The sequence below is a fragment of the Aethalodelphis obliquidens genome, unplaced genomic scaffold, assembly GCF_003676395.1.
Source record: "Aethalodelphis obliquidens isolate GAN/ISIS:26980383/991018 unplaced genomic scaffold, ASM367639v1 scaffold91, whole genome shotgun sequence".
Taxonomy (NCBI): domain Eukaryota; kingdom Metazoa; phylum Chordata; class Mammalia; order Artiodactyla; family Delphinidae; genus Aethalodelphis; species Aethalodelphis obliquidens.
In genome coordinates, this window is record NW_020838035.1 from 2029042 (window position 1) to 2056210 (window position 27169).

The 27169-nt window shown below is 51.6% G+C and overlaps 1 protein-coding gene across 4 annotated transcripts in view; it reads right to left on the reverse strand.

Annotated features, from left to right (window-relative positions):
- Positions 1–27169, reverse strand: part of PRKX (protein kinase cAMP-dependent X-linked catalytic subunit) — a 90351-nt gene that overhangs the window by 57678 nt on the left and 5504 nt on the right. For 2 of the 4 annotated variants that reach the window (XM_027095461.1, XM_027095460.1), the window contains exon 1: positions 26576–26839. The exons of 1 other annotated variant lie outside the window; for it this stretch is intronic. In XM_027095461.1, the coding sequence (XP_026951262.1) occupies positions 26576–26741 (166 nt within the window). In that variant the 5' untranslated portion in view covers positions 26742–26839. Of the gene's footprint in view, positions 1–26575; positions 27077–27169 lie in introns of those variants that run through there. One more of the 4 variants, XM_027095463.1, reaches the window with a different exon arrangement.

A 27169-nucleotide genomic window follows, 5' to 3' on the forward strand; every position in this document is an offset into this window, starting at 1 on the left:
AAAAAAAAAAAAAAAAAAAGAAGCACGCAAACCAGGAGTCTGCTTCAAGACAGAATAGGATGATAGCTAATAGCAGCAACATTTTCTGGGCAAAGGAAACACTGCTGGGTTTCTGCTCCGGTGGGGTTAGCCCCGTGGCTGTCCTCACCAGGAACACGCCCCCGCCAGAAAAGGGAATTTCTCTTGGAGTCTGACACAGGCAGTTTCGCCAGAAAGACAGCCAAATTCCACATTCCCTTTTATGAACTGCATTTTCATTTCATGTTTTAATTACTGGAAGTGAGAAGATTCCTCCTCTTACAAAGGATTTTGTAAAAGTGTGTACGCATAACGTCTCCTGCGAAAAATGACACAGAAGTCTGGCTTCCCAATGACTGTTTTTTTAATCCTTGAGACTGCAGCAATCAAATGAAATATGCAATACCCCTCTATCTATTTCTAGATACCTTACAAAATTTAACCTTTAAGAAACACACTGCTTTTTTATGACTTTACATCGTGGAGACCATCGGCAGTGACGTTATCTTACACGCTTCCGTCTTGGGCTTTAAGGAAAAAAGACTCCACAAGAAAGGACGTATCCACGCTTTGATGATGAAAGGGGTAGAAACAAACCCTTTGAGGACACGTTTAAGGAGAACATTTATTTCACAAATAAAGGAAAAGACAACGTGAAATAACAGGATCATTGTAACAACCCGTGGAGCAGAATTAAGATAGAAACTCCACCAAGGGGGAAACTAGCCAAGACTGGTTAAATGTGCAAAGGGAGTCCTGTACATAAGAACCGTATTTCCTGCGTTCTGTTGAAAATTAGGGAACTGAACCAGTTTTTAACCTGACGAGAAATCACCTTTTCTTTTCTTCCTGTTTCGGAGATTCAGAAATAGTACTGGTTCCCTAAAAATGACTGAGTTCATGCTTTGAAGGGTCTGCTCTAAACAGGATGAGCTCTGGGGGGAGGGATAAATGGGGAGATTGGGATTGACACATACACACTACTATATATATAATAGATAAATACTAAAGTCCTACTGTAGAGCACAGGGAACTCTACTCAGTACTCTGTAATGGCCTATATGGGAAAAGAATCTGAAAAAGATATATGTATATGTATAACAGATTCACTCTGCTGTACACCTGAAACTAACACAACACTGTAAATCAACTGTACTCCCATAAAAATTTCAAACAATAGGCGCTTCCCTGGTGGCGCAGTGGTTGAGAGTCCGCCTGCCGATGCAGGGGACACGGGTTCGTGCCCCGGTCCGGGAAGATCCCACAGGCCGCGGAGCGGCTGGGCCCGTGAGCCATGGCCGCTGAGCCTGCGTGTCCGGAGCCTGTGCTCCGCAACGGGAGAGGCCACAGCAGTGAGAGGTCCTCATACCGCAAAAAAAAAAAAAAAAAAAAAAAAATTCAAACAATAAGTCAATAAATAGGATGATGTCGTCCACACAGCAAGGGAGGGGCAGTTATTTGAACATGCAAACAATTCTTAAACACACACACACATTTTCCATTCTGGGTCCACGCTGGGGATGAAACAGTTCTGAACAGGAGGTACCACGGCTGTGGGGATGGATTCGGGGGTCTGAGATGTCAAGGCCTGTCTTTCACATCTGTGGGCCTAATCCAGCAATGAAAGACATCAGCTTCATCCTTCTAATCCATTCTTTACCCAAAGATCCCAGGGTGGCCTCCCGGGTGTTACCTTCTTACAAGGGACCCAGAATCAAAGCTCAGATTTCGTGCAGAAAGTCTTTCAGTTGCCTCCACTCTTCCCCAAAGGAGGCCCACTCGGGAGATTCTGTAAAGCCAGGTCTTGGCTTTAACTTCGTCCTGTGTTTACGGAGGATGTCATCACTGGGGGTCCCGGAGGAGGACTCATGGGGACTCCCCTCTGTGGACTATTCTACAACTTCTCCTGCGTCTTCAACTGCTGAATGAATCGTCTTCAACTAGTTCATCATAAAAAGTTCTTGTAAAAAATCGCGTCTGTCGTACACCCAGGAGGATCCTATGCCCCACGTGACCATCTTCAAGAAGCCCTGTGTCCGAAATCCACAGATTCCAGGTTCGACCAGAGACACTTCGCTAAAGGCATCGGTAGAGAAGGACCGACTGTACCAGCTCACCTGCCTTCTTTTTCTTAACCTGACTGTATCCCCTCCACCCCTGTCAAAAACAGGAAGGAACGGATACACAGATACGTGGACAGATAGAAAGAATGGAGAGATGGACGAAGGAGAGACAGATGACAGATAGATACGGGCTTTGTAAGCCTATTTCCAAGAGAGGAGACAAAACCTCATCACAGTCCACCTGACAATTACCTGTAATCTCCATCTTCATTTAGTAACAGCCGACGCAACCTTAGGACAGTCCAAACCACTCCGTCAAACCTTAAAGCACAGAGAGCTGGAAAGAGGATTAAAAACACCCGTCACCCAGCTTCTGACGTCAAGAAACCTCACTCCCGAAGACTCCTGGGATCCGGACGCCAACTAATTTCAACTCACTTCCCACAGCCGTCTGGTAGAGAGAAACCTTTTTTTGTTTAATATTTATTTTACTTCTTTTATTTTTTGGCTGCGTCGGGTCTTAGTTGCGGCATGCGGCAGGCTCCTTCGCTGCGGCGTGCGGGTCTCTCTCTAGTTGTGGTGCGAGGGCTCAGTAGTTGTGGCGCGCGGGCTTAGTTGCTCCGCGGCATGGGGGATCTTAGTTCCCCAACCAGGATCGAACCCACGTCCCGTGCACTGGAAGGCGCATTCTTAACCACTGGACCACCAGGGAAGTCCAGAGAAAGCTATTTTTTTTAATGGAACTATAGGTAATTTACAATGTTGTGTTAGTTTCAGTTTACAGCAAGTGATTCAGTTCTTTATATATATATATATATTCTTTTTCAGATTCTTTTCCATTATACGTTATTACAAGATATTGAGTACAGTTCCCTGTGCTCTACAGTAGGTCCTTGTTGTTTATCTATTTTATATATAGTAGTGTGTACCTGTTCATCCCAAACTCCTAATTTATCTCTCCCTCCCATGACCCACTATCCCCTCTGGTAACCAGAAGTTTGTTAGAGGTAAAGCTTTTTCAGGGGAGCATCTCAGGATCACAAAGAGACCAACTGCAAGAGTTCTCAGTACGTATCCACCCCATCCTGGAACAGTCTGCACCCGCCCCTTGTATACAGAGCATAATCATACCTGTTTATACCGGCAGGAAGGGAGCTGAGCCAGAGCTCAGAAAGAGGTGACCCAACCATCTCTAAAGAGAGACCTGCCTTACCGGCCATCCCATCCCCTGCACCCTCCACCTCTCTGTAACCCGCGATCTCTCTTGAAGTTACGATGCTCAGTGTGCCTTGCACTGGTGTATCCCAGATGCTAACAAAAGAGAACCAGGCATGGCCAAGGGGACACAGAGCGTGGGTGGAGGAGACCCAACCTGCCCTGAAATGCAGGAGAAGAGACAGCCGACAGGCCAGTGCGGGGGGGTGGGTAAAAATGCCACAGGAGCAGAGCTTCCAAGAAAGCACGGCATCCCTTCCCTGTGGCGGTGGGAAAGAGGATGCGGCGGAAAAGGCGCTTCAACCCAGGTCCCCTCAGCGGGAGCAGAATCCCCACACCCTGTATATCACCTGCTGGGCCAGGGGGTTGAGCTCTGCGTTGGGTTTCGAGGGAACACTCTTCTTCCTCACACTTCTATATGGTCGAGGTAGGTTAAGGTACAGAGGCTAACACAGGATGTATATAATATTAAGGGTTGCAACTGGGAGACTTCTGAGCGACCCAGCGACCCTCAAGGGGCTACAGAGGGGTCTGGACCACGCTTCAGAGCCGAGGCTGCCTGAGGATCACACACCGCCGGCCTCGTCGTACCGTGGCCTCTGATGCAGCCATTCTGCAAAATGGGGGCCGGACAGAGGGTGACATACCCCCAATGCGCTAGCATGCCCAGACGTGGGAAGAATTCAGCGGACCCGCAGGTGAGCCTGGGACACGGCAGGCAGCCTCAGCCTCAGCAGCGTCACCTGGCCACCCGGGGGGATCCGGGGGTCTCATCCAACTCCCTTCCACCACCCGTGCATCCCAAGTGTCATCAGCAGTCACCCCCTTTGCCTGGAACCCCGCCTGCAAGGTGTCAGGAATCACTTGTCTCCTCCACCCAACGGGAGCAAAGGTTTTATCTCCTCAACTGTTTAGACAAGTGAAATTAGTTTGCAGATGTTTAAACCAATTGAAAAAAGGATCTATAATTTCTAAGGAGGCTGAAAGAAGGCAGTATATGAAGAAAACGTCAGTCCACTCTTGATAGTGATATGTGCTCCTCTATGTTGAAAAGACTTTTTTTAAAAAAATAAATAAATTTATTTATTTATGGCCGTGTTGGGTCTACGTTGCTGCGCGCGGACTTTGTCTAGTTGCGGCGAGTGGGGACTATGCTTTGTTGCGATGCGCGGGCTTCTCACTGAGGGGGCTTCTTTTGTTGCGGAGCACGGGCTCTAGCCACACGGGCTTCAGTAGTTGTGGCTCACAGGCTCTAGAGCGCAGGCTCAGTAGTTGCGGCGCACGGGCTTCGTTGCTCCGCGGCATGCGGGATCTTCCCGGACCAGGGCTCGAACCCGTGTCCCCCTGCACTGGCAGGTGGACTCCCAACCACTGCACCACCAGGGAAGTCCCTGAAAGGGGCTTCTGCAGAAAGATACAAGATACTAAGCCGGGTACCTGGAGTTGGCTAGGGGATGTGGTGATGGAGGCAGATGGGGGCCAAAAACAGGGATGCATTTCCATGTATAATTTTCATTTTTTAAATCTGTGAGCTGTAGAAATGTTTCAGGTACATGATAGTTGAATCTATGTTCAATTGATCAATTCAATAAACATACGTTATGTAATTATTGCAAGATAATTACTACACCATAATGAAAGAACGTATCATTGTAAAACCCAGTTCTTTTCTTTGAGGTTCCCCCCTTTAAGGTAACATCAGAAAAGCTTATAAACTACAATACATGACATCATGTGTCCCAAGCCTACAGTTCTCCTTTTCAAAGTTGGCTTTTGGAAATTACGGCTGCAAACTAGTACAAACTTCTGTTTTACAGGCGAAAAAAAAAACCTTTAGAAGGTGTTTATTAAAGAATGTGTGCTAACTCAGATTAAAATTAGAACTGTGGAACTGTACACTTTGAAAGGGTGAATTTTACGGTTTGTGAATTATCTCTTAATAAGCAAAATTTACCCCCAAAAATGTGTGCTTTGGATAAAGCTCGGAGGATTTTTTTTTTTTTAAACTTGGAACCTTCAAAGATCAGCTGATTAAACTGGACACAATTCAGCTGAGCCCTGGGTGGGAGGGGTTAGAGTTGTGAGTTCACTAGTCTAGACAGATTTAAAAAAAACAAAAACAATCAGTTCTCTCAAAATGTTGCTGGGTCAAGCCACATTCCCTTTCACAGAGCCCTCCTGTAGAACAGATATTTCAGACACACAATTCTTCTATTTACAGATTAATTACTAAGCTACACTCTGTCTTAAGAAAGATACAAAGTGTATAATCACGCAAGAAAAAAGAAACACAGGAAGTCCCTCACACCAACCCCAACGCTAAGGAATGTAACACAAGGAAACGCCTGGAATCCCTGGCCCTGCACTGGGCTCCCCGGGAGCAGATGTGAGGGCCCTGGAACCGCGCTGGGTGACTCTTCACCCAGGAGCACAAAGGCTGGTCTTTGTATTCTGACAACACCATCCGGGCAGGTTAAAAGTCACAGCCTGGTACTGCATCCAGGGTGGGATGTGATGATGTCATAGCACCCCGCAAAGTTACGAACAATGCCCCTCAGCGTAATTGACACTCTGGGTTAGATAATTCGGGGGTTGGGGGGGAGGGCGTGTGCTGGGCACTGTGGGCTGTGGAGCACGATCCCTGGTCTCCACCCGCCACATGTCAGTAGACAACCCCCCCGCATGTGTGACACCCCAAATGCCTCCAGACATTGTCAAGTGTCCCCCCGAGGAGCAGAATCCCCTTGGTTGAAGACCACTGGTATAGACAGATGGATGACAGATGGACGACAGATAGAAGATAGATAATAGGTAGGTGGTAGATGATAAGTAAGAGTGATGACAGATGACAGCTAGATAGAAAAAGGTAATAAATGGATGGATGGATGGATACATGGATAGAAAGATACAGAAGACAGATGATAAATGGATGGGTGATATAGGTATAGATGGATACATACATACATAATAGAGAAATAGAGATGGTAGATAGATGATAGAGAAATAGAGACAGACAGTAGATGCATAAATAGATAATAGGTAGAGTGGTAGATGACAGATGGATAGATAGATATGGATAGATGAAAGATTTATAGTTTTGATAGATGGTGCATAGATATAATAATGATAGGTGGATGGATAGATGATTGATAGACAGACAGACAGACAGGGTCTCTCATGTCAACGCAGAGTTTCTCTGCCTCAGCACTACTGACACTGGGGCTGGATGAATCTCAGATGCGGGGCGTGCTGGGCCCAGCTTCCCTGGTCTCCATCCCCCCAGGTGTAACCATCAATAATGTCTCCAGACTCTGCCAAGTGTCCACTGGGGGCAGCATTGCCCCCCGTTCAGAAGCACCAACGTGGAGCAAGACAGCCCAGTCGAACTTTCTGTGGTGACAGAAACAGTCTACGTCCGTGCCGTCCAACCCGCGGCCACAAGCTCACAGCGGCTCCAGAGGCTGGGCGACTGGCTTTGATCGTCTTTCACGTGGCCAGCAGCTGTCATACCGGACAGCCTTCAAGGTGCCGCAACTCAGCTCACGCTCAATTCTTGCGTCAAGTGTCAACTTGCCCCTCTGGAAATGTGGAGAATGCTGCACCTCTGATAACAGATGGTTTTTGTGGCCCACGCTGTGAAGACCACCTAGCTCTCTAAGCAAAAACGGGGTCCGGGACTTCCCTGGTGGTGCAGTGCTTAAGACTCCGCACTCCCAGTGCAGGGGGCCCAGGTTCGATATCTGGTCAGGGAACTAGATGCCACGTGCATGCCACAACTGAGAGTTCGCACACTGCAACCAAGGAGCCCGCGAGCCGCAACTAAGACCCAGTGCAACCAAATAAATAAGTATTAAAAAAAAAACTACTGAAATATTGCTGTGTGTTGGACGCTCTGCACGATTCAGAAACAGCCACAATCCACACAAGGCTGGTCCCTGATATCTTAGTTTTGTTACCATCGTGCGGGAAAGGCTGACAGTAAACGTTAATGACAACGGCCATCCTGACTCTGATGCGCTCATCTGTGTTTCAGGGGCTTCTAAGGCTGCAGGACTTCAGGACACAGGTGTGCTGAGGTACATACGGATGGACCTCACCTTGGGGTGTAGGTCGGGACAGATGTTCGTTTTTGAGGAAGGGAAGTTTCCAGTGGAAATTGGAGGGTGGGGCGGACTGGAAAGTAGAGGCTCACTGAAGTTAAGGACGGGTGGGACTTCCCTGGTGGCGCAGAGGCTAAGAATCTGCCTACCAATGCAGGGGACACAGGTTCGAGCCCTGGTCCGGGAAGATCCCACATGCCGCGGAGCAACTAAGCCCGTGCTCGACAACTACTGAGCCTGTGCTCTAGAGCCTGCGAGCCACAACTACTGAGCCCATGTACCACAACTACTGAGCCCACGTGCCACAACTAGAGCCCACGTGCCACAACTACTGAAGCCCTTGCGCCTAGAGTCCGTGCTCCGCAACAAGAGAAGCCACCGCAATGAGAAGCCTGCGCACCGCAAGGAAGAGTAGCCCCCACTCGCCGCAACTAGAGAAAGCCCGCACGCAGCAACGAAGACCCAATGCAGCCAAAAAACTAAACTAAACTAAAATAATTAAAAATTTAAAAAAAAAGGAAATTAAGGATAGCAAAGGCCACAGAGACAATGGAGATTTGTGAGGATGGAGGAAACAGGGCAAGAGAAGGCAGGGATTCTGAAATCCTTCCACTGCGTTCTTTAGGCAACGGATTACAGGAACTCACGCGGTGGGCAGGGGGAAGTGACTGACTCCTCTGAGTTCGGCGTGCTTTCCGTTTTGTTTCAGAGATTTCCCTGCGGTTGCAGAAGCCAGTAGGAAGGACGAAAGACTAGTGTGGAGTGAAAGAACAGATCCTGCATGAGGCTGGAGGGGATGGGCTGGGAGAGGGAGGGAGGAGATGCCCACAGGGTAGCACTGAGGCATCTGAGAAGGTCGTGATTTAAAACTTGAAAAAAGAGCCTGTACTATTATGAAGATGTATTTTATATAACAACGCTAAAATATAGTAAGATCTTTTGAGAATGTTATTGTAATATGTTATTGTTTGCACAGACTTTTATGCATAATTCACTCTAAAAGTATACAGTGTATGGTCTAAGAAAGAAAGAAAAAAAAAAGACAGGAAACAGGAAACCCTGGCAGGCGTCCAAAGGGTCCACTGAGTTGTTCTATTTTGGGGAGGGTGGTAACAAGTTCCACGTTGGACCCTGCGGATGTCTGGAGGAGCAGGGATGTACTGGGTTCACTCGAGCCCCCAAAGATTCATGCCCACCCAGAACCTTAGGATGGGACGTTATTTGGAAACAGGGTCTCTGCAGATGTGATGAAGTGAAGAGTCTGAGATGAGGTCCCCCTGGAGGAGGGTGGCCCTACATCCAATGACAGGGTCCTTCTAAGACACAGGAGAGGGGGAGACACAGACACAGAGGAGAAGCCCCGTGAAGACAGAGGAAGAGACGGGAGGGAGGCGGCCACAAGTCCAGGGACGCCTGGAGCCCCCAGAAGCTGGAAGACACAGGAAGGACCCTCCCCCGGAGCCTCTGGAGGGAGCATGGCCCTGGGACACCTTGACCTCACACGTCTGGTCTCCAGGACTGGGGGAGGATGGATTCCTGTTTCTGTTGGTCACCTGGTTTGTAACGATTTGTAACAAGAGCCCCGGGAAATTAATATAAGGGGCCCCCTGGATGTCGGGGAGAGAGAGACAAACCCACCCAACAGGGTCTGCCTTGGAGACCACCCTGCAGCTCGCAAGAGCAAGGTGCAGGTGACGGCTGTGCCTTTGGCCACCAGCTCCAGGATGATAACTACAGTCACAAGCATGGATCAGATCACCCTTTAGACTTTAGAAAATTCTCCTTTGTAATATCCAGCCATCCTGTTGGAAACTCTTTTGTTTCTCTTTTATTGGAACTTCCTATTATTGTTGATGGATACAGTATCTTGTCAAACTTCTCTGAAAATGACTCAAAGTGAGACTTTTAACAAAATTCCCTATGTTCCCTTGTTTTCACCTTCTCTTAGGTTCCCTGAATTACTGGCTTTCTCTGGGATCTCAAGTCTTCTGCTATCTTGATGTCTCAGACCGTGTAAACCTATCCAACAAGGCGAGTTTGGTGGCTGCTTCCTGGTAAGAATGAGGGTCTTCAGAGGAAACTCAAGTTTCCACGTGTGAGTGAGGCTGGGACCCTCAGCATGAGAGCATTAGGAGAACGTTACCCTTAGAGGGCAACCACTGTCTTCCGTCTCTTTACTGAATAAACTGTTCCAACAGCGCTGATGGTTTTCTGGGCACCGTGCTCATCACAAGAGCTGTGGAGTTCTCCAGGGATCCCTGTGCTTCCTTACGCAAGCCTTACTTTTTTTTTTTGGCCCCGCCGTGCGGCTTGCGGGGATCCCCGTTCTGCGACCAGGGATCGAACCCAGGCCCTCGGCAGTGAGAGCACCAAGTCCTAACCCCTGGGCCGCCCGGGAAGGCCCACTCAATGCTCACTCTTGTCACAGCTCGTCTGGGGTCTGGCGTGTCCCGCCCTCCCCATGCTGCTTCGTCCACACTGTCGTACACGCTGGCATGTGCTCTGGGCTGCCCCGAAGTCTGATGCAACTTCTAACCTGTGCGTGACACCTGCAGCTCCTTCGTGACGACTGTCTGTACCGACGTTATTCCTGTGTTCCTGAAAATAAACTGCATTATCACTTTAATGGAAACTTGGGAGAGGGAGACTATGAGGTGTGTGTGTGTGTGTGTGTGTGTGTGTGTGCGCGCGCACGTACCAGCAAGCAGGTGGCATCTGTGTGCAGTCAGGTTGCCACATGACATCAGACGTCTCTGCACTATCGATACTATGTATACGATCAACAACTAATGTGAAGCTACTGTAGAGCACAGGGAACTCTACTCAGTGCTCTGGGGTGACCTAAATGGGAAGGGAATCCAAAAAAGAGGGGATAAATGGATACGTAGAGCCGATTCACTTTGCTCTACAGCAGAAACTAACGCAACACTGTAAAGCAACTATACTCCAATAAAAATTAATTAATAAAAAAGTCTCTGACGATATCTACAATGGAGAGAGGCCGGAAATAAATTACACACACCCACACGCACACACACACACACACTGGCAGACCTCAGAGACACACGCTGGGTTCCAGACCAACTCAATAAAGCAAATACGGCAATAAATTGAGTCACAGGAATTTTTCTGGTTTTCCAGGGCGTATAAAAGTGATCTTTCCCAGTTGACAGACTCCCCTGTAGTCTGTTAAGTGTGCAATAGCATTCTGTCTAAAAAAACAATGTACAGACCTTCGTTTTACAATAGCTTCTTGCTAAAAACTGCAAACCATCCTCCGAGCCTTCAGGGACTCGTTGCAGTAACATCCAAGTTCCCTGGTCACAGATACCATGACACATATCATCACAATGAAAACGTTTGAAATATGGCGAGAACGACCACAATGTGGCCCAGAGACACAAAGGGAGCAAGTGCTGTTGGAAAAGTGGCACCAACAGGCTTGCTCGAGGCGGGGCTGCTACACACCGTCGATTTGTAAAAAAACGCGGCATCTGCGAAGTGCGATAACGCGAACTATGCCTGTGTGTCTATATATTTAAAACTGTAACTTTCGCTACATCTTCTCAAGGAAGATGCAGCTTGTCTTCTGCTGACAAACTCCATCTTCCCATCAGTGAAGGTGTTTTGCCCGTTTGAAAGTGTTTTGTTATGAAATCCTCAAGTAACCACAAGAACGTGGTTCATATAGAAACAGAAGAGATGCTATAAGGGGTCCGTGTGGAACGTGCGACCAGAGATGTTTAGAAAATGGCATCTGGTATTCAATCACTTTTGGAAAATACACGTATGCCTCTGGACATTCACTTATACTAGGGAAAGGAGGTCTTTTTGACGTGTCATTTATCCCAGGTATCGTAATGAATCAGGGGACAGCCGAGAATTTTATTAAAGAGCTGTTTCCATTGGTATCCCTAACAGTGTCTGAGAAATCACTTAAGAACGATCCTGAGGTAGTGGCACCCCAGAAGGAAGGAATTCTGACGTCTGATTTTGTTGACCTATACGACTGCTGAGATTCTTAGGTGTGTAAGCTGTGGTGTCCAATGAGGTAGTTACCAGACACAGGTGGCTTATTTAAAGTCCAATGAAGTGAGGTTGAATGAAATAAGGAAGTTGATGATGACCCAGCAATCCCACTCCTGGGCATATATCCAGACAAAACTGTAATCCGGAAAGACGTATGCACCCCTATGTTCATAGCAGCACTGTTCACAACAGCCAAGACACAGAAGCCTAAATGCCCATCGACAGAGAAATAGATAAAGAAGATGTGGTGCATGTATACAATGGAATATTACTCAGCCATGAAAAAGAATGAAATAATGCCACTGGCAGCAACATGCATGGACCTAGAGATTATCATACTAAGTGAAGTAAGTCAGACAGAGAAAGACAAATATCATATGATACCACTTATATGTGGAATCTAAAATACAACACAGATGAACTTATTTACAAAACAGAAATAGGCTCACAGACATAGAAAACAGACCTGTGGTTGCCAAGGGGGAGGGGAGGTGGGGGAGGGATGGAGTGGGAGTTTGGGATTAGCGGATGCAAACTATTATGTATAGGATGGATAGATAACAAGGTCCTGCTGTAGAGCACAGGGAACTCTATTCAATATCCTGTGACAAACCATCATGGAAAAGAATGTTACACATGTATCACCGAATCACTTTGCTTTGCTGTACACCTGAAGCAAACACAATACTGTACACCAACTATACTTCAATAAAATAAATTTAAAAAAAAGAAGCTGGTACCTCAGCTGGTCACCATAGCAACATAGATTCTAGGACATGGTCCTCACGGCACCCGGTTCTCTTGGACCGCGCTGCTCTGAAGAATGCAAGAACAGGAGAAGTTTGCCACGAGAGAATCCAGGAGAGGCAGGTGACTCAAGAACGAGGCACACGAACTTGCTGAACTGGTCCTGCGGAGTCTACTCGGGAGCCTGGCTCATTTGCGTGATAGCGCTGAGGCCGCCATGCTGCTCCCAAACTACTGAGAATCATCCTTATGATAGGGGAGGGTCAGGTTTCAGCCCTAGACTTATTCTTGGTAACAGAAAACTGTACTAACGTTGCATAATAATCTTTACAATGTTTAGACCGTTCGCGTGATGGTTAATGGAAAGCACGGATCCTGCTGAAATATCCCCCAGCTGAGCAACTGCTGGGTTCCCGGAGCACAAGAAGCTTTCTTCTTCTAAAGCCCCGACCCCGAGCCTTGTCTCTTCTCTCTGTTGCTGATCACATCCCTGAGAGGTGACCCTTCCATTCTTCCAACTGACCTCAGGCTCTGAACTCTCGCCAGGGTAACTGACAGCCAGCAACACATCCATTCTTCCAGTGTCTGGCTGGACAAATCTTCTGGGGTCCCTACTGTGCCCCAGGGTACAGAGTGCTACATACACTGTGTGGTAGACACAGACCCAGGCCACCTGCAAGCCCGTCAATGCCCACTTCAGAGCCCCCCACGCTCAAAGCAGCACCTCTCAGACTCTCTGATCTCAGGATTTCTGGATGCGCTAGAAACCTATCGAGATCCCTGAGGAGCGTTTGTTGGTGTGGGGCGTGGGGGTGCCTCTCGATAGCAGCCACAGTAACAAGTAAAACAAAAATACAGAAAACGCAAGAGCCCTCAAGGATGCATTTCACTGGTGGTCAAAGAGGCAACCATGATCCCACGTCAGGCGGCCACTGGAAACGCCACCCAACACTCATGCGAGAAGGAGAGAGGAAAAAAAAGCAAATAATGCTTTCGTATTCTTACGAAAGTCATAGTGACCTCAGAGTCCCACAAGGAACTCCCACGGGCCCCAGGACCCCACTTTGAGAACCACTTGCATCTCAGCTATGGACCGACCGTAGCAACCCATCGCGTAACCGATGCGGTCTTTCAAGAGGCATTTCGTTCTGCCTCTTAAATAGACTCTTTCGCAAGAGCCAGTATTTTCCAAACTGGATAAAGAAATATTTTTACAGTCTTTTTAGTTTAGGCTCTGCAAAGCAGACACATTTTGAGTTGAGTCTGTTAGGTATTACGATCCGCCCTTTTCATTCTCATTTAGTATCTATTTTGTGATCATTTAAGAGCTCACGGCACTAAATACGGGCATTCTGAAAACCTGAACAAATGACACATAATCAAATATAACCGTCTCCCATTCAAAGTCTTTCTGATGATTCCTACTTCAAACCACAACCTTCTCCCCAAGATCAAAGGTGTCATTTGAGAATGTGACGAAGACCCACTTTCCCTCAACCGTCTTCCTCCAGGATTTCCTACCTGTCAAGGATATCCAATTCCCACAGCATAACCCTCATTCCCCAAAGACTAAGGACGGAGACCAGGGGGTCTGGGAGGGAGCGACCTTAGGGTCCCCAGGAGTCATCTAAAAAGTCCCCCGTGGCCCCAGGTTGGGGTAAGCGTCCACCCTTCATCTTTGCACGACACAGGCGAACCACGTCCTGGGAAAGCACATGGAATCCAAACATCTACTAAGAAGACAGAAACGAGTGTCTCCCAATGCCCGTGCCTGAGCCTTGCCCAGCTGGAGCCAGAGAACATGTTCATAACCCAAAGTACACTCCTCTACAAGCCCGGGCACGGCCAGTCCATGCAAAGTCAGGACAGCCAGAGACCTGTTTCATGCCAGCCACTTGGGAAGTCAAGTTTAATGCTGGCAACAAATAAAATCGATAGAAAGACAATGTCTCCAATTCCTCCAGAGCCTTGATAAAAGCTGCTCACTCCATCTCGATGGCCCCCCTGCAAATCTGTGGTCTTTCAAGAATCCACATGCAAGACTCCTGCTGTCTTGCTACTGAGTGATTCCTGGGCTGGGCTGGCGTCCTCATTTTAGACTAATCCTGCCTTCTACTTTCCTATCACTGTGTGATGTTTGTCACGATTCATTCCTCTTTTCTAGGCTGCAAAAGAAGCAGCCTGGAACCTGGACCGCAAAGGAAGCAGCCTGGAACCTGGACCGTCAGAGGTTGCACTGTTTCCAGAACAAAAATATTCTGAAGGGACAATTCAGAAACCACCTTCTGGCGCAGACTCGGGACTGTCTACCTAGGAACGACCTGCCCTGCTGACTTGACAGGAAGGCTAGGCAGCGGGCCTGGCAACAGGAGATGGCTTTTCCCATCCAAAGAGGTGGCCGGTCTCGGGTTTCATCAGAGTATTTGGCAACGTCCGGAGAACTGGAGTGTTTTCAACAGCCAGAAGGGTTCTCACCCCCTCAGCCAAAAACCTCCCAGTGTACGTGGGTGTGTGCACACCTGTGGATGCAGTCATGCAGGGAGAAACAGCAGCACAGAAAGTCACTGGACAACTAAAGAAAGAAGTCGGTTTCCCCTTTTACAAAGGTAGAAGACCTCCCGCCGATAGCCCAGGAGGTGAAGAACCCAGTCCACACCCCCACCCCCCACCCTTCCCACGGACGGTTCTGCCAATGGCATCCCCAGTTCTAGACGGGGATTGTAAAGCTGACGTCTAAAGCTGACGGCGCCCTCGTTTTACTTTTGCTTTTAAGGAAGCCGAGCGGCTGTCCTGAAATGCACTGCGCTCAGAAACAGGCTGGAGCAGGTGGCCGCCGACTCGCTGTTCTCCCTGCTTATTTCTGTGGCTGGTTCTCCCCAGGGAAGCAGCTGGGGGTTTTCATTCGTGGAGGGGGAACTGTCACGAAAGCAGCAGCAGCTGGGAGAGGGAAACAGACCTGCAAGAGGGTCCACCAGCCACAGTGCATAGAACACAAGACGCCCCCAACGACCAAGGTGCCCTGGGATGGTGGGAAAAGGTGACGCAGGCTTAGCAGTTCTCCTGGGTCACGATTCCCTTTCTTCCATGGCCCTCTGGGAGGCTCAGAGGAGTAGCCCAGAATCTCAATCAAAATACAACATGTTACTACCAGGAAAAGTAAATAAAGACCCAAAAAAGAAAGAAAGAAAGAAAGAAAAAGCCTACCCAAAGAAGAGTAACAAAAACCAAAAGCAAGCAGAAATAAAGACCTAACCCACGTCTCTGTGTTAGGTCTTTACTGACTTGACAAGCAGAAAACAATGAACTTGAAAACAAAAGAGACTTCCCTGGTGGTCCAGTGGTTAAGACTCCACGCTTCCACTGCAGGGGGCACGGATCTGATCCCTGGTCAAGGAACCAGATGCCCCGTGCCACGACTAAGACGCAGCGCAGTGAAATAAATAATAATAATAAAAGAAAACAAGAAATCAATAGAGAAAAAATAATCGAGGCAACGAGAAGCCGCGGCTTTGACCCAAATCAATACAACGGATACCTCAGAATCTGTTACCAAAAGGACGTGCTAACTCATCTTTCGGAGGATCAACTAAATGAACGTCTTCATGAGTATAATCACTGCCAACAATGACTATATTCAAGGAGCCAATACTCTGACTCACTGGTGTTTGGTTTTTTTCTGGGTAAATGTTTTTTTCCCCTACGGTGTGAGGATAAATGGAAACTAGCACCCAGGCAGAATTTCCACAAGAGGAAACTCTAGATAGCTGGCCTTCTGGGTGCCCGTTCGATTTAGGGGGGCGGGGGGGGGGTAACACTCCAAGCGAGAGTTTTCAATCTGTGCTGAATGATTTTTTTTGGAATTGTCCGCAAACACCAGCTGGCTAACTACCCACCTCTCCTCGCTCCCTGCTAGCCGTCCCCCCCTTCACTGCACACACCCAGGCACAAGCAGGCGTGGGCACACAAGCCCTGCTTCTGTCTGCCCCTGCAACCTCAGACCCCAGGTGCCCTCGGCGTTACAAAGGCTGTCCTGTGAGCAGCGGAGCCCTGCCCGCCACACCCAGCCCTCAGATCTGCCCGGTCTGGTCCTTTGTTCAGTGAACTGGCTGCTGAGATAATGAGGCAGCAGGGTGACATCATCAACCCAATTCACTGTCAACTGTGTTACAGGAACCCTGGGAGGCTGCCCTCCAAACGCCTTCCATGAGCCCGCCTCATCAAAACCGTGTCCAAAGGACACGTCCAGAGGATGCGTATAGAGAGCAGCTCACGACGTGGGAGCGCTGGGTGCAACGATTTTCAGGAACTCACGCGTTTGCGCAGGGACTCCGGGAGACGGTTTGTTTTTCCTGTAACTGGAGGGAAAGCCAGCGTGAATTTCCAAATGGTGAGTGGGGTGAACAGGTGTGCAAGGGGCCGAAGGTGGATCTTTTTTTCAAGCATGGAATCACCCAGTGGGAGGGGACCTCGGACGCCCAGAGTCTAGTCTTGACAGACCTCCTAGACTAAGCGGGAGGCACTGGGCCAAGCAGGCGCTGGGGAGGCCACGGCAGCACCTGGCGCGAAATAAAGGCTAGAAGGACGGCCCAGAGGGGTCCGACGGGAGCTCCTACACGGGGACAAGGTGACTAACAGGACGGGTGACAGCCACCCACGTGGAGAATGTCCCCTTCACGTTCCTACGCCCCAGGGCAGCAGAACGGCCCGTGCCGGTGGAGGAAAGGACCTGCATCGTAGAACACACGCGCCCACTCCATCCGCGGCCTTGGCGGATACGGGGCGTTCCAATGGGACGAGCCTCGGGGACACTCAGGATGCGTGACTGGAGTCCTCCACGGCTAACTCCAAAGGCACTGAAGAGCTATTTGTAACATATGCTCTTATTTGGAGACGCAACCCAGATGCCAAGCGGACGTTTACTGGAGTGCCGTAGGGGTGTAGCGAGAGATGCAGCACCCTGTGCACCCAACCCAGCGCAGTATCGCAGATCCGTCCTCCCCGTGAAACGCAGGCGGGGCAGGACGCTGCCGGAATTAGGAGCTGCTTAGACGCATTCGTAGTGTTGCTTTTATTATTCTTCCAAGGGGAACCTCGGGGAGGCGGAGGGAGAGCCTGCCAAGTTCCTCAAAAAAAAAAGATAAATAAACGTCCCTGTGTTGTCCAGTCAATGAACACGCTCAAGCCTCCTTAAGAAACCGCCCGCCGCCGCCGTTACCTCCCGCCCCCGCGTGGACACAAGCTTGGTTTCTGGGATTCCACGTGGCTAACCACACCTGCCTCCGCACGGGTCACAGCCGTGTGTCTAAAGGTCCATCCCGGGGCCAGAAGCTCCTCGAAGGTCTGAGGCTTTGTCATCTCATCTTGGAGCAGTCCCGTCACTGGCCTTTTTCTTGCAACACGAGAATTGGTGTTGCTTGGCCGGGGACGTGGCAGTCAGTGGTGACACCATTCCAGCCCCTCAAAAGAGGGCAAAGATGTGACAGCCTCAGGTAACTCATGAATCCCTTCCCCAGCATGCACGGGCACGCGCACACACACACCCAATGTCCAGCCCGATCTGTCGGTCAGTGGATCTCCCATTTCTCCTCCCAGGTAGTAACGGAAGAGCTTTTTATTGTTAACTGCGGTCCCTCCGTTTGTGGAAGTCAAGGCCGTCAGACCAGGGCTGAGGCCAGGCTGGGCGCAGCCATCCACCCGCCACGTCCTCCAAAGCGGTGCTGCGTCTCGGGTGAGGCGCACACAGAAGAGTAGAAGCATCGGTGCACGATACACAGAGTAAGATGTCCTTGTCGTCATCCCCAGAACCTGGGGACGCATTCGTTTACGTGGCCGAGGGGAACTGAGTTTCAAGGAGCTAACCACAGAGGTGAATCAGCAGAGCCTTAATAGCGAGATGCCCCTGGGTTAGCTGGGTGAATCCAGCGACATCACCAGGGTCCTTAGAAGGAGCCGAGAGAAGCAGGAGAGAAACGGCAGGAGAAGGGTTTGACCCGGCAATGCCGTCTTCAATGACGAAGGAAGATTATCGTAAACAAAGGAATGCGGGTGGCTTCTAGAAGCTGCAAAAGGCCAGGAAAGAATTCTCCCCTGGAGCCTCCCCAAGGCACACAGCCTTGCCCACGCCTTGGTTTTTAACCCAGCCATGCTGGGAATTCCCTGGCGGCCCAGTGGTTAGGGCTGGGGGCTTTCACTGCCGAGAGCACTGGAGAACTGAGATCCTGCGAGCTGCACAGCACGGCCGAAAAAGAAAGAAAGAAATGAAAAAAAACAACCAGTAATACCATTTCCAGACTCCTAACCCTTGGAACTGCAGGTTAATCAATGCATGTTGTTTTAAGCCACTGAGTTTGAGGTCATTTGTTCCAGTAGCCCAAAGGTGGGAAAGGCCACGCGAGAGATCCCAACAGGAGACCACGGGAAGTGGAGCTTGCACCGGGCTCCCTGTGCGGGCCCTGCCCGCCCCCTCCCCTCTCCGGCTCCCTGACTCCGGGGTCAGAAGAAGGAGGTGCTCTGAGCACCGGAGGGGTGGACGCACGACAGGTGTGCTGAGAGGAGTTAGCGCCAAATCCATGCAAAGACACTACCGTATGTCCTGGAACACGAGATGAGCCTGTGTTTGGAAAAGGTGACGCTGGTGATGATGAGGATGATGATATTATGGTGCCTACCTTGGATGCAATGAGCCAAGTCCACCTGGGGTGAGGCTCAACTAGTGCATCATGGGAACGCCAAGGAGGCTGAGGTACCATACGATGCGTTGAAAGGTTCATGGTGTCATGGGCTGAACTGCGTCCCTCCACCCAAAGGATTTCATCTTGAAGTCCTGACCCCCAGCACCTCAGGATGCGGCTGTATTTGGAGATGGGGTCTTTAGGTAAAATGAGGTCATTAGGGTGGGCCCTGATCCCATAGCACTGGTTCCTTATAAGAAGAGGAGATCAGGACGCAGACGCGCAGAGAGAGGCGACCCCATGAGGACACAGGGAGGAGATGGCCGTCTACACGCCCAGGAGAGAGGCCTGGGGAGGAACCCAGCCCTGCCCACGCCTGGATCTCAGATTCCAGCCTCCAGGGCTGTGTGCAAATAAATTTCTATTGTTTAAGCTGCCCAGGCTGTGGTACATTGTTTCTCTAAGCAAATGCATGCAACAGGAGAAACAAAATGGGGTCCATCCAGCACAATGAAACATGACTCAGCCATAAAAAGGAATGAAGCCCTCACACAGGCTACCAGGACAAAACTCAAGAATGTGAAGCTCGGTGAGAAGCCGGACACTAAAGGCCAGACAGTGTAGGATTCCACTGACGTGAAATGTCCAGCACACGCAAAGCCATAGAGACGTGGGTTAGCGTTCGCCAGGGGCCGGGGAGTGATCGCCTATCGGGTAGAGAGTGTCCTTTGGGGGATGACGAAAACGTTTTAGAACCAGATAGAGGCGGTGGTTGCACAACACGGTGCCCTGAATTGTTCACGTTAAAACAACCTTCTGTGAGTTTCCATTAAACGAAAGTTCCCCGAGGGTCAGAAGTGATGCAGGTGATGCTGGTGGAGGGTGGCAGGATGTGGCAGCAGGTGGCGGAAGGGGACGGTGACGATGTAGATAAGGACAAAGACGCCTCCCAGGCAGATCAAACTAACCATGTCCCGAATGGTACTCCTGGGCTTTTCCCCCCAACACTGCTCCATCCCTAACCCCCTCAGTGTCTCCAAGGGGTGGTACAGCTTTCCAATCATGTAAACCCCAAACCTTGGATTTACCCCTGATTCTTTTCTGTTAGGTTCTCTAAAGAACTTTCCTGTCTCAGTTCTTTACTGTTCTTCCCAGCAAGAAAGAGCATTTGTAGTTTTCAAAGAAAAGGGGAAACGTTTTAAATGGTGTGAAGGTGGTGACATGTGGGTGTTTGAAAATAAGCAAACAAACTTGGGGGAAAATACCAAGAAAGCCCCAAGAAGTTGCTCCTGAGACTGAAGGAGGCACTGAGAATCCTGAACACGTGTTTCTCAAGAAGAACATCGTGCTCACAAGCTTCAAGTGACCCCGGAAAGGGGAAGCGTGTGTCTGTGTCACGGGGTGCTTCTGTCCTTTTCTTGCAGTGACAGACAAGGCCTCCTTGGTGGTCCCCAACTGTGGAGAGACCCATCCCGGAAGCAGGTCTGAGATCAGCATCATGGCGTCATGTCCTCGGCCCCATGCATGAGCCAGGTCGGGACAAGGAGGGTCGTCCCCAGATCCAGGGAGAGAGGTGTCCTCCTGTAAGGAATCCAGGACGTGGCAAGGTGAGGCTGTTGCTTGGACAGCCACCTGCACCCCAAAGGCAGAAGCTCAGGAGAAAGAAGCCAGGGTGACATGTAAGGAGGAGTCAACCCAGTGTTATGGACTGGATGTCTGTGCCCCCCCAAATTCCCACGCTGAAGCCCTATCCCCTCCCCACCAATGTGACGGTATCCGGAGGTGGGACTCTGCGAAGTAATTAGGACGAGATGAGGTCATGAGAGTGGGGTTCCCAGGATGGGATTAGCGTCCTTATAAGAGCTTTCCACTCTCCACCATCTGAGCACACAGCAAGAAGACAGCCAGTGCGACCCAGGAGAGAAACTCTCACCAAAACCCAACCACGCTGGCACCCTGATCTCGAACTTGCGGCCTCCAGAGCTGGGAGAAATCCATCTGCATTGTGGTAAGACACCCAGGGGACGGTATTCTGTCATGGCAGCTGGTACCAATCAAGACAACAAGGTCGGGATGGATTCAAGATGGCGAAGCTTGGCCTGACCACATGGGAACTAACTCTGCCCCATCCAGCTGGGGGATGACCTCTGTCAAACAGTGAACTCTGCTTTACCCACACCCACATGCTGGTGGGATGAGGACGCCCTCGGAAAACACATGTAACCTGGTGTCCTCCACCTCCAAGGATGTGAGGAAACTGCCTTATGGACCAAGCTGTAAGGCCACACAGAAATCGACTCTGCAGTCCTCTCTGGCAGGTGTATTAGTTTCCTGGGGCTCCCACAAACTGTGAGCTTAAAGCCACAGGCATCCGTCCTCCCCCAGTCCTGGGGACCAGACGTCTGAGGTCAAGGTGTCCCAGGGCCATGCTCCCTCCAGAGGCTCCAGGGGAGGGTCCTTCCCGCCTCTTCCAGCTTCTGGGGGCTCCAGGCGTCCCTGGGCTTGTGGCCGCCTCCCTCCTGTCTCTTCCTCTGTCTTCACGGGGCTTCTCCTCTGTGTCTGTGTCTCTCCTCTTCTGTCTCTTAGAAGGACCCTGTCACTGGATGTAGGGCCACCCTCCTCCAGGAGGACCTCATCTCTGACCCTTCACTTCATCTCATCTGCAGAGACCCTGTTTCCAAACGAGGTCCCGGTTCCCAGGTTCTGAGAGGACCTGAATTTCGGGGGAGAAGGGGACTCGATCCGACCCAGGACAGCAGGTTCTGTGTGCACGTGTCTATGACTCGTTTGCTCACCCCTGCCTCTCTCACTGCCTGCACGTTTCTCCTCCTGGCTGGTCTTCACCTGACCGCCCCCCCCATCCCACACTTTCTATCCTCTGGCGCATTTTCCTTTTCTCCTCCTGAGCAGGGAACTATTGGCTGTGTATCTCCTAAGCTTCTCTTGCCAAAGTCCCCACCCCCACCCCGCCGTCCCCTTGGAGATGCAAAGTAAGGAAGCAGAGTGTGTAAGATGAAGACGACACGAGACAGACCGATCCACGGAGACAGAGAGCAGATGGGGGTTCCCAGCGGCCGGAGGAAATAGGGGGTGACTGCTCACAGATTTGGGGTCACCCTGCAGGGGGCAGCAGACGAAAATGTTCTGGAACCTCACAGAGATGAGGGTCGTGCGACTTTGTGAACGTGTAAAGCGCCACGGCACGGTTCCCTTTGAAATGGTTCCTTTTGTGTTATGTGAATTTCACTGCCATCTTTTAAAAATGAGAAGGAACAGGGGCTTCCCCGGCGGTCCAGTGGTTAAGACTCCGCGCTTCCACTGCAGGCGGCCAGGGTTCGATCCCTGGTCAGGGAACTGACATCCCACATGCCACCGGCAGTGGCCAAAAAACAAGTAAAAGTTTTTTTTTAAATGAGGAGGAACAGCCTGCAGGACTTCTGTAAGACGAAATATTCTTTTCTAGTATTTTCCATAATTTTATAAAAAGAAATATTCTTTTCTCGTATTTTACCTAACTTTCGAAGTTCCTCTGATGCTCTTAAGTTGAAACTACCATTCACGCCCACTCAAGGTAAATCAGATTAAAAGGTGAACACAATTTTCTGGGTATCGCTACACAGTAAGCAACATTCCCTCCTAAAGGCTTCTGTCAACAGCGCCCCGGGAGAAGCCATTCACATGCAGTGGGAAATCTCCCCAGTGCAGATTCCACCCGCCTCCAGGGCGTGCTGCTCCCGGTGATGCTTTGGGAGTCCAGGTGGGAGGGAGAAAAATTAGGGCCGGTTCTGGGGAACCAAGGGTGCATGAGACAATCTTATCAGCAGGGAGGAAAATGAAAGTAAGAGACAACAGTGCAGGTTTAATTACTCACTACGGAAGGTCTCCTCAGTCTAAAGAAAATACAACTTTCTGACAGTGTGACGTGATAGTAAAAAAATACGTGTCAGGCGTGAGCGCGTTTCTGTGGTCAGGGAATGAGCTTTGTGCCTCGATCTCGGGGCTGGTGGCTGCCCAGACGGATGTACAGGATAAAACTGCACAAAACCAAACGCATGCCCGCTCCTCACAAGCTCAAAGGAGTTCCCACGAAAAGTGGGAGCACTGAGGAAGGTCTGTGGTCTCTTAGCAGGATGGACCCCACGACGGCGTGCGTCCTGGTTTTGATATTGTGCGGCACCTACAGAAGACATCACGGGGGAAAACTTCACGAAGGGTGCATGGGACTAGGTGCAGGTTTTGGAATCCCCCGTGCACCTATCATTATTTCAAAACATTTATCTTTAATAGCACCATTGTTCGTGCTCATAGCGAGAAATCAAGCTTGGTTACCTGGACCAGGAATGTGGACCGGGGGCTGCACACCATTCCTTCTGTAACTGGGCCTGTTTTTCAATCTATGAAATCCGTTTGGCCAAGACAGGACCCAAGGTCCCTTCCACGCTCTTTAAAAAATGCCCATGTTGGGGCTTCTCTGGTGGCGCAGTGGTTGAGAATCTGCCTGCTAATGCAGGGGACACAGGTTCGAGCCCTGGTCTGGGAGGATCCCCCATGCCGCGGAGCAACTAGGCCCGTGAGCCACAACTACTGAGCCTGCGCGTCTGGAGCCTGTGCTCCGCAATAAGAGAGGCCGCGATAGTGAGAGGCCCGCGCACCGCGACGAAGAGCAGCCCCCGCTTGCCACAACTAGAGAAGGCCCTCGCACAGAAACGAAGACCCAACACAGCAAAAATAAATGAATAAACTAATAAACTCCTACCCCCAACAACAACACCACCAAAATGCCGGTGAGGTTTTTCACCAACATAAGCTAAGCTTTCTTCCAAGCTGTCTGAATTTGTGGGGGGCTAATCAACCTAGAACACGGACAACTTCCCATAGACAGTTTATTCAGGAGCACAGAATAAGAGCATCTGAGACCTTACTGGTCACTGACTTTCCTCCTTATTCTATCTCCAAGGTGTCATGGCCGCCCCGTGAACTGGGCCGTCGGCTTCCAGCTGGGTCTCGGTATCCTGGTGCCAACCCTCCTGGGGGGTCCTGCCATCTGAACAGCCACTGCCGGTTTTGCTAAATCATGGAGAAGCACATCTGTGCCCACCTGCTGCGTTCCACCTGCGCTGATCGTCACAACCGTCCTTGGGGGATTGTGAGTCAGCAATTCTGTCCCACAGGCGCCTCCCCCGGGGCCCAGCTCACAGGCAAAAGAAAAGGATGAAAAAAAACACCTGTTGGTGAGAAAAAGAAGAGCTCACACACCGGAGTGGAGATCAGACCAGGTGAAAATGCACAACTGTGTGAGGCCAGAACTTCAGGGTGGAGGACAAGCCCAGCCGGCCCGGTCCTTCCACCCTGACTCATTCTGGAAGGTTCCAAGGGCGTGGGGATTGTGGTTATGTTAAGAAAGGCTGAGAGGTTTGTCAGGATGTTTTTTTTGTCTTCTGTGTTGTGTGTGGGTTCGTTTCAAGTTGTGGAAGACAGCCTTGCTCAGCTGGAGAAATGCATACAGATGGCCTCAGACGATTCAGAGCCACTGGGGGTGCCTGTTTGCGATGGGGGACAGTTAGGGATGGGTCCGGGGCAGTCAAAAGGGAACTTAAGTTTCCTGGGCCCGAAGCTTAGGATGAAGAGGCACCATGCTGGCCCCAACTGCGTTCTAACTGTGGGTAAAGAGCCCAACATAGCCCCTCACTTTTGTCCATGACACCTCATGGTCTAACGTTACTGGAAACTCTAACACCTCTGATGGGTTTGGGATTTTTTAAAAGCTTATTCTTACTTTCTTAGATTAACCATGCGCAGATAAATCTGGAATATTAAAGAAAGTTCTGGCAAAAGGTGATTTTAAAAAGCCACCAAAACTGCAAAGCCACACACACACACCCCCCCTGGGTTCCAGGCCCCTGCTGGTCCAACATCCTGAACACGTGTGACCTGGCTCTCCCTTCACACCCTTGGAACCCACAGGAAGTTATCCTTGAAGAGCAAGTATCTTCTTCATTAAGAAAGGGAAAGACAACTGGAGAGCTCATTTCCCCCCCACCCGGCCCTGCTCGGTCCCCAGAGCCAGTGACTTTCTATTTTTAAGGACAAGATGACTCACTGGGCACCCTATGCCCACTAGGCAGCGCCCAAAGGGCCCCCAGGCAGCTGCAGACACCGGGCTACGTCACGTCCGCAGCCCACCCACCAGCCCACGCCCCGCCTGATGCCCTGGCACCTTTCACAATAGACTTAAGTGCCCAGAACAGATCCAGTTGCCAGCGCTGCGTGCCAAGGGCCGCCGGGTCCTCCACCAACTTTCCATTGTTGAATTGTGTTTCCACCTACCGGTGTGACTGCACTGGTCTAGGTTTCTATCCTCGTCTCCTACCCTGCAAAACACAGCCAGCTTTTAAAGCAGCCCTGCAGAGCGCCCCAGAGGGAGGGAGGGAGGGAGGGAGAGACAGAGAAAAAGAAAGGGAGAGAGAGAGAAGATGGAGAAGATGAGACAGAGAGACACACAGAGAGAGAGAAAAACAGGAAAGGGAGGGAGAGATGGACAGAGAGAGAGAAAGAAGATGAAGGAGGAGAGGGACAAGAAGGCTTGGAGGGAGAGGAGGAGAGAAACAGGAGAGAGGGAGGGTGCCTCCTGTCCCCTCCGTCCCAAACGAGGCTTCCTGGGCACCCCTTCCTCACAGCCAACTACATACGGGCAAAAGGCTACTGACGGAAAAGGGAAGGTTTCAAGGCCACTCTGAGTGGTTTTAATGCCACTCTGGCTGTGCCCCTTGGTCATATGAAACCCCAAGCCATGCCCTTGAGGCCAATGCTTCCTCCCTTCCAAGAGAGGGTGGGGAAGGGCCCGAAGAAGTACCTGGGTACCCCTGCTCCAGGGTCATTTACGGTATGTGCCCCCTTCCCCACTGATTCTTTCCTGACAGGTTGGGACAACTCCCTTAGCAACAAAGGGTTGCTAAGAAGCCACAGGCTGGCTTGAGCCCACAGCCGGAAGGCAGCGCCCTCGCGGAGTCGGGATATTCTGACCCACTCAGGGCGGGCTCCATACACCAACACGTTTTGGGATCCAGGCACTCATGGGACTGGAGACTTCACGTTTCCAGCTGCCTAGGAGTGGTCAGGTTCAAAGGAGGACGACAAAAAGGAAATCAGTGCCGGATAAAAGAAATGCCCAGTTCCGGATACACAGACGGAAAATACGGCAGGATAAGGAAATGCGTAATTCACCCCCAACGCCGCCCCGCGCCCCTAAAACGCCACGGGACACCTGACCTCCCAGTTCCAGATACGCTCTCAAGTCCAGGCGGGAGCATCCTGACGCGGGGGAGAGGGGGAGCCTGGCCAAGGTGAGGTCTGCAAGGGTCTCCGCGGCCGCCGCCGCCCTCAATGTGACGTGACCCCAGCAAGTTCTGTGACGTCGGGGGGGCCCAGACACCGGGGAGGTTGCTGGGGGGCGGGAGGGAAGGTCTAAAACAGGAGACTTCGGAGGTGCGGGGCAGAGCGCCCGCAGGTGGGGAGGCTCTCGGGGGCCGGAAGGAAGCCCTCCAAGTCTCGGGGCGTTCGGCGGACCCAGGGCGCACGGGGAGCCCCGCGCGGAGATCCCGAGCAGGCGGGACCAGGCAGGGCCCTCCCCGGGCGGCGGCCGGGCGACCGCACACAAGCCTTTTGTCTGACGCCGGCTTCCCGGGCGGCGCCGAGCGCCCCAGCGGGCCGGGTCCCCGCGCGTCGCACTCACCCACGGTGGCCAGCGTGTCGAAGTCCTGCGGGCGGTAGGCGGGCGGCTCCGGCGAGGGCGCCCCGGGGCCGGGGAAGTGCGCGGGCTCGCCGTCGGGGGTCTCCCCCGAGCTCTCTCGGGCGTCGGCGTCCGCCGCGGCCGCCTTGGCCAGCCCGGGCGCCTCCATGGGGGCGCGCTCAGGTCCGGGGCGCCGGGCCGGGCCGGGGGGCGCGGGGGGCCGGGCTTCCCGGGACGCAGCCTCGGAGGGCGGCGCGGCGGCGGCGGCGGCGGCGGCATCAGCGGCGCCCACCCATGCGCGGCCCCCGCCTCCCGGTCGGCGGCCGGGCGCAGCAGGCGGCGCGGCGGGGACAATGGCTGGGCGCGGGGCGGCGCTCAGGGCAGGAGCGGCGGCGGCAGCCGGTGGGAGTAGCCAGCGGCCTCTGAGGGCGGGCGCGGCGTGGCCTGGGCGGGGGACGCGGCCCGGGCGGGCGGGCGCGAGGCGGGGTCCTGGCCGCGGCCGCCCGGCCGCCTGTTCATTCCTCTCGTCCCGCGCCCGCCGCCGCCGCGCGGGCGCTGCGTGCGCGCTGCTGGGGGGCCGGGCGGAAGCGGCCTGGG